Genomic DNA, 15,008 nt, shown 5'->3' on the forward strand with positions numbered 1-15,008 from the left:
TTCTCCATTTAAAAACATAACCCTGGGCCTTCCCTGGTGGCGCACTGGTTGAGAGTCCGCCTGCCGATGCAGGGGACACGGGTTCGTGCCCCTGTCCGGGTAAGATCCCACATGCCACGGAGGGGCTGGGCCCGTGTGCCATGGCCGCTGAGCCTGCGCGTCTGGAGCCTGTGCTCCGCAACGGGAGAGGCTGCAACAGTGAGGCCTGTGTAACCCAAAAAAAACCAAAACCAAAACCAAAACCCATAACCCTTTCAATCAAACCCCAGAATCAAGGGTGTTGGTGTGGAATAAGAACAATAGGAAGGTCCCCGGCCCTGACTATAGAATTTGTCAGGAAGAGCTCCCGTTCAGAAGGGTGAAATCAACAATGCAGCCCGGTCCTGCCGGCTGCCATAGCTCTGAGGGGCCAGCCCAGGACCATATCTAAATGCTTCTACTTTAGAACAACTCTAATAGGGATGAGCACACCATCCATCATCTTTGTTTACCTACAGAACACTTCACTCTGTCTAGATGGATGGGCTCTGGAGGCAAAAGGAAGCCCCTTATCAAATCTCTTTCCAAATAACAACATGGCACCAGGTTTTGCTGGTCATGAGAACAGAACCATAGCCATCCTGCAAAGTGTTTCAGGCACTTCATCTACAACACAGTGTGGACTCAACCATTTTTTTCATCCCCCCTTGATCACTTAAATGCTAGTACCTTTATATTATAAGCTCTTGGTTTACAAGACCTGGTTTCCGGACTCTTGCTTTTCCTCTCCTTCTGTCTTTTTTTTTTTTTTGGCTGCATTGCTGCTGCACGCGGGCTTTCTCTAGTTGCGGCGAGCGGGGGCTACTCTTCGTTGCGGTGCGTGGGTTTCTCATTGCTGTGGCTTCTCTTGTTGCAGAGCTTGGGCTCTAGGTGCACAGGCTTCAGTAGTTGTGGCACACGGGCTCAGTAGCTGTGGCTCACAGGCTCTAGAGTGCAGGCTCAGTAGTTGTGGCGCACGGGCTTAGTTGCTCCGTGGCATGTGGGATCTTCCTGGACCAGGGCTTGAACCCGTGTCCCCTGCATTGGCAGGATTCTCAACCATGGTGCCACCAGGGAAGTCCTCTCCTTCTGTTTTTTTTTAAGACAGTTTTTTATTCCCTCCTTTATTCTGAATGTCCTCTTAATGGTCTTTTTAAAATGCTGCTCTGACCGTGCAATTCCTTATCCAGAACGCTTTGATGTTCTCCCGTTTGCCAAAATGTCAAAGCTAAGGCCTTGATTTTCTTAGTCAACGTTCATCAACCCCATCGCTCTGTGGCCTAGGTTCTCTTGCCTCATTAGAAAGGTTTTCTTGCCACTTATGCCTCCTCCTGTGCTGTGATACCTGGACCCACCTTCACAGCATCTCGCTCACCTGGGTAAGCAGCTTCCGCCATTAACTGTCAACTTTCTGTCAATCATTGAAACTGTACTTGAGATTGATTTGATCCACAGGATGTTCCAGAAATAATGATGACTACCTTCTAATAAGTTGCTAACTCTGGCTGGTGACCAAAATCTCCCATAGGTACCCTGCTGTGACCACTGTGACAACCAACATCCTATCACATTTGGGCATTTTAATTTATGTTTGCACCTCAGTTTTCTTTCTGGTTTTGGCATACACAAATAAATTACTAGTTATCCATTCCTTTTTTGGGCACATACGAATAAATTACTAGTTATCCATTCCACAGTAGAAAATTATCAAATAAACAACATATCTGGAATTAAAATACTAATAAAAATGAAATACTGAGCTGATCATGGATAGGACGAGATGAAAAGGGAGAAATGGACGCCTCTGGATATAGCATGTAATTCGGGAGAAATCTAGAAGAGCTGACTAGACTGGGGCACATCTACCCAACCAACCTGCTCTATTCAACATACCATTTGGTGGTTTTATAGGTGGAAGAGAACTACAAACCACATCTGATTTATCGGTCCCGTGAAGTGCTTCTGTCTCTCCAAGAATGGTACAGCTGTGAGGGGAAAGGTAGGTAAGTGCTTTGGTTTTATATTCTTATTAAAGCTACAAAAGGTTCTATCCCTTTAGATTGCAAGCTCATTCAGGAGAGGAACCAGGTCTTTGTGGATGTTTGAATTGCCAGTGTCTAGCCACACATCATTAAGGTGGACAAAGCCAATAGTAACTACGGCCAGTGTTCTCTAAGAACTACTCTGAGAGCATGGTCCAAAAGAGAAAAGACTGATGGCTGCAGTAAAGAAGATTCCAAATTCAATTACCATGGCTAAGTGATAAACTTTGGATGAATACCCTTTCGAAGTTGCAATCACAGAAAATCTTTTCAAAACAAAACTTGGATAAGTGGATCAGAAAATAAATATTTTACGAGAATTCATTTATTGGGAACTAAAAGAATCATGAGATTCATTATGAGTATTCAACAACAAGCATGCCGTGAAAGAACTCAGGAATTTCACTCTGGATATACTCACATAAGTGTGAGATAGTATATAGAAAAGATGATTCATTGCAAACTTAGTTACTACTCCAAAAGACTGCAAACCACTTAAATGACTATCAATAGAGAGCTTATTAAATAAATTATGGTACATCTCTATGATGACATACTATGTAGCTATAAAAAGCCACAAAGATCTAAGTGAACTAATATGGAATGAGCTTCCTTCAGGATTTATTATGCGGAAAAAAAAAAACCCAAGTGTGTAAACATTTAAACAGGAGGCTTCTATTTGCACATACACCACACACACACACACACACACACACACACACACACACACACACATCTTTGTACAAGTAAACCAGTGATGCTGGGAAGCTGGGAAAAGTGGGACTGGTGAGTGATAATAAGCATCGTTAAGTAATTTGCAACTAAATAAGGTTAGAAAAAGGGAAAAAGCAGCTGCAACTATAAGTCAAAGCTTCAGTCAGACTGAATCTAACAAGCAATACACAGCTCCTGTCACACATCAGGGAGAAGACTGGCTGCACTGGTTTATGGCCCTCACGCCCAATTGACAGACTTTTTCTGTTGTGAACCTGGCTTCCAGAGGAAGCCTCATCAAACGGAATCAGTCTGTTTTCAAAACAGACGAGACAGCAGAGGCTGAGTTGGGTTTAAAATCAACAAACCCTCTGGGTTCCTTCGTTGTCACTTACTTGGTCCAGGGTTTGCACTTTTCTGTGGAGGAAGAGGCGTCGGAGAAGTAGCCTGCGAGGCAGGGCTCGCACACCGTGTCCTTGTTGAGCTGCACTGTCAAAAAGACCAACGGACAAAAGAACACAAGACAAACGAGGACACTTAGAGATCGGCCAGGAGGATGGTCCAGAGGACCAGAGATCAGAAGCGCCCCGCCTGCCTCTTGCCTCCCCATTCCTGCCCTCACCACCTGCGGCCGGTGGCCGAAGTCCTCACAGACTTCAGAGGGCCCGAGACCCCACAGCAGGTGACAGCACTGTGTCCAGAGGGGAACTGGCTCACTGTCAGGGCGCCAACGCCAGATCTGAATTAGATCTAGCTCTCTGGTCCGGACCCTCTGCCGGTCAAAGCCACCGTCCTGGTCACCGATCCTTCGTTTCCTGGCCAGGGAGCCTGCTATCTGTTCTGTTTTAATCAAGCACCTGTCTGTTCTCCCCTGTCTCTCCTTTGGGGCTTACACCAGGCTTTGGGTACAGAGAATGGCAGCCCATTTACCGCTTTTAAAGGAAACTTCTTGTCTTGACCCTTTCTGATCAAGACTCTCACCAGTCTAAGTATCAGAGTGTTGACAAAACAAAACAAAGAGAAAAGAAAAAAACGAACCAACCTACAATATAGGTCTCTTTCCCCTAAACCAAGGGTTGGTAGTAACAGTTTTCTATAAAGAGCCATACAATACATATCTTAGGCTTTGCAGGCCCTCTGGTCTCTGCAAATTACTTGTAGTGTGAAAGAAGTCACAGATAATGTGTTAAAAATAAATGGATGGGGCTGTGTCCCAATAACATCCTATTTACACAAACAAAAGTGGTGGGATGGATTTTGGACCCCTGCCTTAAGCCATAGCACTGAAAGCAGGAATTGATCCTGGTTAGTAAGCTGTCTTCACCTCTCATATTCCACATGAACTACATTATCAAAATAGGAAATGTCTCAGATTTCCTATGTCTATTACCTTTACTGCAATTGACACATGATGACCCTTTGGTAATTCCAGTAAAGAAGGACACTGGCTACCATGTGATATCATAATAAGCAACTGGCTTGTGCCAAAACCACAAATCACTCTTGAAATTAGTAGCACTTCTGTGGTTTACTTTCATGAATAAAACCCTAAAATAAGGAATTACATTTTCTTTGTCCAAAGTCAAGTGGGAAGTACATGGGCAAGGGTGTGAAAACAGATATGGGGTATTTGGGATCAGGTTCAGTTGTTCTGAGTTCAAATATACTGCAAGGCAGGGGTAAAATTTTCAGTCATCCACATCACCCCCTCTACCCTCCACCTATTGCTGAAGAATGCACCATTTCCAAAGGAGCAAAGCAGAGAGGACATTGAGCAGAGAAAAAAAAAAAAAAGCAGAAAGGGACCAGCACCTTTTTATTTTTTTGTTTTTTTTTTTCCAGCACCTTTTTTCATGCAGCTAACAAACTTTTGGAAAGGCTCTGGGTCTTGCCTATATCTCAGAACCAGAATTCAGAAGGGAGCAGGCTGTCATAGGGAGATTTATTTTAGTAATTAAAATATCGTCAGACTTCTTCCCACGAGAAAGCCTGTCTGGTTTAATTGAAGGACTGACTGTGTCAGACTCTGTGATGGACATTTTCCTCCATACGAAATGAAATGAATAATATTTTAAATTCTCCCAACCCTGTGTTTTACTTTTATAATTATAATATAGCAAAATATAATATATTCAGCTTTTGGACCAACTGTGTATAATAATAACTGTAGTAACAACTCAGTCCAGAAGAAATGTTTTTACGCTTAGAACCCTGAGTCACAAGAAATTTTTAAAAATAAAAATTTCAAATAGGCGCATTTTTTTTTCATGTGAAAGAGTATGAAAAGGTGATTAGCATAAACTTCCCCGAGCCTAAAAATACATTATGATAAAACTCTGTGGGGAAGGTGAAATGGATACAAATCAAAGGAGAGAAAAGAACTATATAAAATTTCCAACAGTTAAAGACGATCAGTGCATTTTTAAATGGATGATGATGGCTATTCAGTTGCTATCCCATGTTTTGATTCCGCTGAATATTTTAGAAAGTGTAACTTACTGCTGTTCCAATTCCCTGGAAACTAAGTCCTTAAGCGACTCTTTCAATTTGTAATAAAAATGTATAGCTGTCTATTTAAAATGTTGGCAGGAGGTGCACAGCTTTTCAAAATTCTCCTAAGAGGGTGCACATGTTTTTAAAAAAGTTTGGGGACCCCTGCATGATCCGGTTCCCCCCTTAGTGGGCATGGGAAGGTTCAAAAGGAGGAGCCTTGATAAGAGCGCGTGGGCCGAGCTCTCACATTCCCCCGGAGGCGCACAACCTGCAGTCCGTTCCCAGGGAACCCTAAGCCTCCTCCAGCGCCCCCTGGTCCCGAAGAGTGTCATGACTCAGGGAAGCCGTCTGAGAGGCCGCTTTGGCCTGGGGGTACTTGCACGGCTTTGGGAGCGCCGCCCGACGCGGGACCCCGGCTCGTACCCGGGAGCCGGGCGCCGAAGCCGGGCGCGCACTCGGCGTTGCGGCGGCAGCAGCGGCAGTCCTCGCTCCAGTGGTACCCGGCGGTGCAGGCGCAGCGCCGCGGAGCCGTCCGGTTGCCGGGCTCCACGGCCACCAGGGCCTTGCCTGCGGGAGAGAAAGAGGGCAGCGAGGCAGCGGGAGCAAGGGCGGATACACACCTTCCACCTCGTGCCACTCGCTCTCCAGCACCACCAGCCCCAAACCACCCAGACCCCCCCCCCGGACGCAGCGCACGGATGAATCACTCAGGACACTGGGATTCAGGAACTCCCAAGTTCCCCCTCACACTTCCTGTGTTGGCACTAAAACATCCCAGAAGGTTTTGTTGGGTTTTTTTTTCTCTCTCTCTCAATAATTAAGAGCCTTGTGGTTTTTGAAAAGTCAGTTTTCATGTTGGTAGGAAGATTAAGGCCTGGGGAGTTTCTGATCATTGACTATTTTGACGAATGCAAAATAATCGACTTACAGCTTCTTGAGTTTTAGTAAATTCAAATGTGATAAACATTCTTAACACCAATGCTAGATCAGACCTAAGAGAATTGGGTTTCTGGAGACTGGGGAGTCATCTTGGGATCCCGCAGGACTGCAGGATTATTCAGAGTCCTGAAAACAGGCGTCACTGTGGGATTAGATACGGGCAAAGTAAGGAGGTTGGGCCTGGTGACAAACTTGGAAATTAATCTCTCCCCCCAAACTTAGGATAACACGTTCGTTGTCTCTTTTCTCACAACACATAGCAAAGCACTCTCTCCTTATCTCAAACCTCCTGGCCCTTTCCAGTTTTTGTGGAATAGAGGTAAATGCTCACACACAGTCGACCCTCATTATTCGCTGGTTCATGTAGGCAATTTCGCCTACTAGTTAAAACTTAATCGTAACCCCCAAATCAATAACTCCTGGTACTTTTGCAGTTATCCTCCAACACATGCAGAACAGTGAAAAAATTTTGAGTCACTGGCTGGACGTGGATGTCCCCAGCCAAGGGCAAACGGGGTGACACTGCCTTCTAGTTTTAGCTGTCACACTGGAAATCAGAGTTCTTTTTGTGGGCTATTTAGTGTCCTATTTTTGGCATTTTTGTGCTTTTTATTGGTGAGTTCACTGTTTAAAATGGCCCCCAAGCATAGGGCTGAAGTGCTGTCGAGTGTTTCTAAGTCCAAGAAGGCCATGATGTGTCTTCTGGAGAAAGTCCATGCATTAGATAAACTTTGTTCAAGGCTGTTTATTGTGAGTTCATTGTTAATGAATCAAAATATTTCTTAAATAAGGTGTCTTTAAACAGAAACACATACAAAATGAGGTTATGTTCACCTACCCAGGAGTGGTGGTTCAGTATTTGCTAGCTCAGTGTTTGTGGTGACTTTATAGAACATAACTACCATGAATAACAAGAATTACCTGCACACACACATGCATACATGAAACAACACAATAACGTTTATTTAAAACAGACTTCCTACTCCTCCTATACATCCCCATCTCACCTGGATTATCCAAACAGCCCTTGTACTTTATATTTCTGAATACTTATCAGAGTTTGTTATGGACTGATGTTTGTGTCCTCTCAAAATTCATATGTTGAAATCCTAACCCCCCCCCCCCCCCACCGCAGTGTGATGATATTAGGAGGTGGGGGCTTTGGGAGGTGATTAGGTCATGAGGGTGGAGCCCCCATGAATGGGATTAGTGTCCTTATAATAAGAGACGGCACAAAGCTTGCTTCCGCTCTCTCTCCATTCACCACCACGTGAGGACACAAGAAAGTGGCTGTCTTGAAACAAAGAATAGGGAACACACCAAGACCCCCGCCATGCTGGCACCCTTATCCCAGACTTCCAGCCTACAGAACTGTTCTGTATATATATTTGTTGTTTAAGCCACTGAGTCTGTGGTATTCTGTTATAGCAGCCTGAACTGCCTAGGACAGAGTTCCAAGAGAAAACAAAGAAACCAGAAACCTGTTCCCTCCTTCACTGTCTCAAGTTATAACCAGCAGGGAGGGAATGCTTCCTGTTCCCATTCTTTTCAGACCAGAGCTGGGTGAACCTGAGAAGTCTCCACTCCCTTCTGTGTCCACTCTCCAAGGCCCAGGTCAGCTCTGAAGCACCAAGACCAACTTGCATAAACATGGACATACTGTCTGGAACATACGAACAAGTGTCATTTTCCTTGGAAAATTTGAATTCCAGTATCCCACTCAAAAGTAAGTGCATGTGGACTTCCCTGGTGGCACAGTGGTTAAGAATCTGCCTGCCAATGCAGGGGACACGGGTTCGAGCCCTAGTCCAGGAAGATCCCACGTGCTGGGGAGCAACTAAGTCCGTGCGCCACAACTACTGAACCTGTCCTCCAGAGCCCGCGAGCCACAACTACTGAAGCCCGTGCGTCTAGAGCCCATGCTCCGCAACAAGAGAAGCCACCACAGTGAGAAGCCCGCGAACCACAACGAAGAGTAGCCCCCACTCGCCGCAACTAGAGAAAGCTTGCATGAAGCAACAAAGACCCAACACAGCCAAAAATGAGTAAATAAAATAAATAAATTTATATATATATATATAAATTATATATATATATAATTTATATATATATATATATATATATATATATATATATATATATATATATATATATATATAAGTAAGTGCATGTAAGCCTGTGTGGTTATGAACAATTCTGACATATTTTAAAATATCTTAATGCGCTAGGTTTGGGGCTTTCATCAATTTTGGCAGTAGACAGAGTGAATCTTTCTTTCCAAGAGACAGCAATGAGTCAAGCTCATTACTAAGCAGTGGGAAAGAAAAAAGACGATCAGACGCTTCTGCTCAATGGAGTTTCCACGTTACCTTCTCTGGACAAAGTCCGCCAGCTGTCTCTAACACTTTAGAAAAATTACGATGTTTAGAAAAATGCTTATTTCCTAGTTCTGTCTACTGAAAAAGCAAACAAACCAACCTATATACAAGGATCAATCCAGTAGCAATGAGTGCTTCCCAGCACCCAGACTGAAGCTGCTAAATAAGATGTTCTGCTGAAAGCAATGAGAAATCCTTGGAGAAATGGCTGATTCCACCTTTAGGGCAGGAAACGTCCAAGGTGAGGCTGGGAGCAAGAGAGCTCAGGACACCGGGGTCCACATCAAAAGACTTGGGGGCCACCTGGGAGAGGTGAGATAATCCATGCACCAGTAAAACTAGTAACCGCAATAGATTAAAACACCTCAAAGACGTAAATGCATGAGTTCATAACATTCGTACAATTCCTTTGGAGACAACTTGGTGATCAAGTCATTATTTTGAAAAGTGGTAAATAAAGTTACAAGCATTCATTCTGCCTTTCCTGTATATACTGTACTTCAGGGTAACAACCCGTTGATGAGGGAAGTTTCTCTTTAGAAAGCATTCCAGCCAATAAAGGAAGAAGGGATGATGGAATTAGAACATCACTTTTCTGCAGCCCCTAATGAAAATGGATCTAGGCCATGATCATCAACAGCTGCTAATATCACCCAAAAGAGAGAGCAGCAGCTACTCTGTGAGTACTGACATCATCACATTATGCTCACCTTTGAAGGAGTTTTGTCAAAAACAAAGCAGAAAAACCCAGATTCTGATCAGCCTTCTAGATCTAATAACCCCTTTACAGGAAATATCGGAGATATAAATATTCATTCATATATATATATATATATATATATATCTGAATCACTTTGCTGTATAGCTGAAACTAACACAACACTGTAAATCAACTATACTTCAATAAAAACAAAACAAAACAAAACTATTCCAGAACAGAAGTTCTACATGAAGAATTTTAACACAATCCTTCTGGGATCCGAAGCACATCTTTCTGGGGGTCTGTGGTCAAAACTTCTTCCCATGGCCCCTAAAAGAGACAATATTGCTGTATCTAAAAATATCATTTATCCACACAGCCCCCGACATGACTGACTCACCTGTATCACAAACTTTATGCAGCAAGCATTTATCTTCTTCATTCCAGGTGTCCAGGTATTCATCCGGGCCACAGGGCAGACAGACGCTTTCAGAGGTAGCAGTGCATTTGGAAGACAAGTACTTTCCTTGAATTAGAAGGGGAAAAACATGCACCAATCAAAAATACTTCCTCCCAAAAAAGGCAACAAATCAACAAAAAATGTAACAATCTGGGAATTCCCTGGTGGTCCAGTGGTAAGGACTCCGTGCTTTCACTGCTGTGGGCCCAGGCTCAATCCCTGGTCAGGGAACTAAGATCCTGCAAGCCACGGGGTGTGGCCAAAAAAAAAAAACAAGCACCAATCTACTGGACCCCTTACATGACCATAATCCCAGGACATCCCCCAAAGGTAGACTGATACATGAGATAAGACCACATCTCACAGAGACGGCTCCTCAGCCCTCCCGGCTGGCTCAGGTAACCTCTCCTGGGTTTGCTGTGCCTGTGTTCATGGCAGTCTTTTAGATCTTCTAAGTAAAAGATCACCCCTTCCACCCCAAACCTCTGCTGACTAAGAAAAAGAACTATGGTTTTCAAACTGGTGCCTACAGAACTTGAGGGGTTCCCTGGGGGCTAAGCAAGAGGAACTTCCTCTCACCTCTCCCCTCCCATCTTCAAAACCCCTCTACTGTCAACCTGGATAGTTAACTTCTTTTGTCCCAAGTATACTGTGGGCTCACGGTTAACTTAGTTTGATCAGAGAGTAATACACACACACATGCACGCATGAAAATCACTGGATCTTCATTCTACGAACCCAAAAAGTATTTGTAGCTGAAATATCTAAAGGATCTTGTTATAAGGTAAGCACCTTTTCCTCAAAGCTCTCCTCCTCTCCCCAGAACAGTGAGTGAGTGAGGACCCTCTGGACCTGGGGCTTCACTGAGGCCATAGAAATACTTGGTCACCTTCTGGCAGAACAACTTTGGGGAAGTGGTGACCAGTCCACCTTCTACCCCTCAGCAGGTATTGTGGGGAGGAGTTATAACAGGGTTTCGGCAATTTTTAGCAGTGATTCTAGGATAGATTACCACCCCCAATTCTCCGCTAATTTCTGTGAAAATAATACTTTTTTTTTTTGGCCACACCGCATGGCTTGCAGGATCTTAGTTCTCCCACCAGGAATCAAACCTGGGCCCCTGGCAGTGAAAGTGCCGAGTCCTAACCACTGGACCGCCAGGGAATTTTGCAAAATAATACTTTTAAATAAGAGTTGTATCTCATATTTTGAGAGTTTGAATCACAAACTTCTAAAACAGAGTTTCAGAAACCATCTTGCCTTCTCAAGAAACAGCGTTTTGGAAAGCTGGTACTTAATTCATGTTCCAGCATGTACTTAATTCAAGTACCAGTTTCTGAAATTGTTCTTGATTTTTAGGTGATCTCATCTACTGAGAGAAAAGTTTTTGTCTTCAGAGTGACAAACACCACTACCTGCCACCGCCATAAAAAGCCTACCCAATTTCTTTTTTTTATCTGGCAGGATAGAAATGGTTCCTTAGATTAAAAAGAGAACCCCACCCGCTTTTGGAGTACAATGACAGGAGGTTTAGAAGTACAAACCTGGTTCACATTTGTTACAGCATCGTCCAAGGTGCTCGTAATGCCTCTCGCTAGTACACGGAGAGGTGATCTGAAAAGTCACCTAAAGAGAAAGTGCGCATCAGGTAGAGATTAGGCACAAGTTCTTTCTAGAGAAAACAGAAAATGAATTACTGACTCACATTTCTGAAAAGTATAAGAAATCACCATAAACAGTCCTGAAACAGCTCTGCATAATACCACCCCCCTCCCAAAGATGTCGCTTTCCTATTCTAGCCCATTTCTCCCTAACAATGTACAAAACCAATGATTCTGGCACCCAAATCCATTTAAAACAATATCGGTCATGCTCATGGTAATAGGCTGGATGAAAGGGAAATTTACAAATGGTACACAGAAGGTTGAAAACCACTTTACACAACCCACGTACGAAATTGGTCCCACTTCTGTGTCATCACATGGTGGACAGTTTGGTCAGTCCACTTTGGTCATAAAACTGTAGAAGGACAGAATGGGGCCCCTTAACATGTGTCTCATACCAGGGGAGGCCAACTGTGGTCTTACAAGCTAGCTCTGATTTTAAAAAGATGCTTAATACCGCTTACCTTTTAAGATTTTAAACATGCAGAGAATCTGAAAAAGTGGGACAGCAAGGGGTTACAGGAAGCCTTCTGGCTTACCGCCCGCTGGCTGAGGGATCCCTGACAAGCTGCTTCAGCTCTTTGAACCTTGTCTCCTTTCTGTATGATTCTAATACCAATACTAATTTCCAAGTCTGCTCATCTAAGCAGAACAAAACAAAAAGCCAAGTCCCCTACAATCACTCAGATTCTTCTCAGTTTGCCACAGAAAAGCTCTTTTCTTTATCAGCTTTCTCAGTGTCAGAAAAAAAACCACACATTCCTGTTGACAGGCAGGCAGTAGTGGAAGCGTTGGGCTCAGCTGCAGACTTCACACTGTGCGTACCAAGAGTCCGGCTCCTGCTGGGTCCCAGGGATCCAGAGTTACAACCTTGCCCTCAAGGGACTTCCGCACACCAGGGTGTGTGCTATGATGGAGCCAGGTGGGTCCCTCCCTCAGCTGAAGGCCATGGGAGGTGTCCCAAGGAGTGTGACAAGTGAGCACAGGTTGGCAGGATAAAAAAGAACTCAGCCAGATGAGGAAAAAGGAGCTGGCCCGTGGAAGTGGAGGGCAGGGCAAGGCAGCTGTCTTTGGCAGAGTATGAGATGTTCAAACAGGGATACTGAGGCCTGAAGTGGCATGTCGGGTGGGGCTGGCAGTGGAGACCATCAGCAGAGTCCTGGGAGACGAGACCAAGGATGGTCAGAGCAATCAGAGGGCTTCACCTGCCTATTCGAGAGCTTGGATGGGAGGTGTAGAAATAGCGTAGCCTGGAAGAAGTCGTGCATCCTCACAGTACCTCAGTTATGAAGGAAGTTTTCTAGAGAGAGCACCACACCCAGAAAAACCCAGGCTAGCTGAGTAGGGTGTGCAGGATGCCCCCAGTATGGACCTCTCCGACCTCCCCCAGGCCAGGTAAAGGGCTTCCGGGAGGGCTGGGGCCAGGGACAGTTACACTGAGGCTGATGAGAATGTCAAATGTGCTTCTGGAGCCAGGTATGCCAGGAAGGTTGTATTCGGACTTGCTTCCGAGACCTGTCTAACACTCTCTGTGGACCCCTGATAACATGGACTGATGTTCCCCGAGCATTCACCACATGACAGGGTCTGGTGGACAGTGCAGTGAGCCCACTGGACACTAGGAAGAATGATGTAACGGAAATCACCCCACCGCTCCTTTCGGGTCTTTTTCTCTCTGTTTTTATAGGAATCTGTTTCTCTGCGCCTGGCACGGTAACGTGTGCACACAGAAGAAAGACACGCAGAGGCAAAACGGTGAAGCTGAATTCGGCCAGGGCAACTTTTGTCTCACACACAGGATCTGTCTGAGCCTGAGACCCATAAGAAAGCTGCAAGAGTCTCTGTAAGATGAGCACAGACTTTGTCTGTATTACACACACAGCTTCTCTTTAGGGGGATTTGGTAAAAGGACTCCCCCCAGGCAGCAGCTTAGAAGGTCTGTCAGGTGCTACAGGCTGTGCCCTGGGCTCCAAATCCTGGTACCTGGTGAGCATCACTGACCTGAATATGTGGACAATTTGTTTACACGTTTAGGAGAGTGGCAGTGATTCATTCAACCCATCCACCGTCTAACCCAGGAGCGTAATACCTCCTAGCAAAAATGGGGAAGCTACTGATTCCAGAGGTAACCAGATGTCTTAGCTCTGAAACAGATTTTCACAGATTATTCCTTAGAATCCGTATCTGTCTCCTAAGCTTACTGTGACTTTACACCTGGACATGTCTTCTTTTTTAAAAATGGAGATATAATTCACACACCATGAAACTCACCCTTTCAAAGGCTGCGATTCAGTGTTTTTTTTGTATATACACAAAGTTGTGCGACCACTGCTGCTAACTCCAGAACACCTGCATCACTCCAAAACTGATATGTCTGTTTGACACAGCTCTAGGATCACAGATCTTTTAAGTTGCATAAGCAATTCTGCTACTGGGAGAATTGGCTATGGTGAGGCAGAAAATTATAGAATTAATCTAATTTAAGGTATAGCTTAAACTGAACCCTATTTTATTCTTGAGTTACATCAGATACTTTGCAGTACACCTTCAAACCTTCAAAATGGCAATAAATATACAACTCAAAAGGCAACATACATACATAGATACGGTTAAGGAAATGTGGTTTGTGGGTAAATAAAAAGAATCTGGAAAACTCTCTGTAGGCCTACACCTTCAGAAGGCAAGATGTGCCTTTGTTGTTTTTTTTCCTTCTCTTGTTCTGCCTCTCTGCTTCTAAGAAGCTCTCTGCTTCTTTTCCCCCACTGGCAGAGCTGCAGCTCTAGGATGACCTTCTTATTAGAGGATCTGCAGCTCCCCGGACCTCACATAGCATGTAAAGCTTGCCCTGTGCTGGTCTCACCCTGATCCTAAGCTCCACATCCAGGAACCCTGTGGTTTGCTCTCTGCACTGCAGTCCCCGCATTTGTAACTATTAGGAAGTCCAGATCTTGGACACCCTGGCCTGTCACCTTTTGCTGATCCCCTGAGGACTTGTCCCTCCATGCTACAGGCCAGAAGGGCTCTACCTGCCTGCCTCCTGGATCCCAAGTTCCCACATCCAACCTTCTTGGGCTCGGTTTCCGGTTAGCCTGAGCTGGATCTCCTTGACACCAGCCTCCCTGTCTGGATAGCCTGCCAAATACATCCCCAGACTGGCGTTTTTTTGATGTGAATGAACGAATGCCCTTCAGCTCCTCCCAGTCTGACCCCTTCTTTTTCTTTTTTAACATGTTTATCGGAGTATAACTGCTTTACAATGGTGTGTTAGTTTCTGCTGTATAACAAAGTGAATCAGCTATACATATACACATATCCCCATATCCCCTCCCTCTTGCATCTCCCTCACACCCTCCCTATCCCACCCCTCTAGGTGGTCACAAAGCACCTCGCTGAGCTGATCTCCCTGTGCTACGCGGCTGCTTCCCACTAGCTATCTATTTTACCTTTGGTAGTGTACATATGTCCATGCCACTCTCTCACTTCGTCCCAGCTTATCCTTCCCCCTCCCCGTGTCCTCAAGTTCATTCTCTATGTTTGCATCTTTATTCCTGTCCTGCCCCTAGGTTCTTCAGAACCATTTTTTTTTAGATTCAATATATA

At 44.7% G+C, this 15,008-nt stretch overlaps 1 protein-coding gene across 1 annotated transcript in view; it reads right to left on the bottom strand.

Annotated features, from left to right (window-relative positions):
* The window catches only part of TNFRSF11A (TNF receptor superfamily member 11a), a 33,374-nt gene extending 18,736 nt beyond the window's left edge, over nucleotides 1-14,638 (bottom strand). The window contains exons 1-6 of the mRNA XM_065889415.1: nucleotides 14,435-14,638; nucleotides 11,289-11,370; nucleotides 9,685-9,810; nucleotides 5,691-5,834; nucleotides 3,170-3,263; nucleotides 1,912-2,003 (exon numbers count right to left, since the gene is read on the bottom strand). Of these exons, the coding sequence (XP_065745487.1) occupies nucleotides 1,912-2,003; nucleotides 3,170-3,263; nucleotides 5,691-5,834; nucleotides 9,685-9,810; nucleotides 11,289-11,370; nucleotides 14,435-14,638 (742 nt within the window). The remainder of the gene's footprint in view (nucleotides 1-1,911; nucleotides 2,004-3,169; nucleotides 3,264-5,690; nucleotides 5,835-9,684; nucleotides 9,811-11,288; nucleotides 11,371-14,434) is intronic.
* Between the last annotated feature and the right edge of the window lie 370 nt (nucleotides 14,639-15,008).

Source organism: Phocoena phocoena, chromosome 13 (assembly GCF_963924675.1).
Source record: "Phocoena phocoena chromosome 13, mPhoPho1.1, whole genome shotgun sequence".
NCBI classification, from domain to species: domain Eukaryota; kingdom Metazoa; phylum Chordata; class Mammalia; order Artiodactyla; family Phocoenidae; genus Phocoena; species Phocoena phocoena.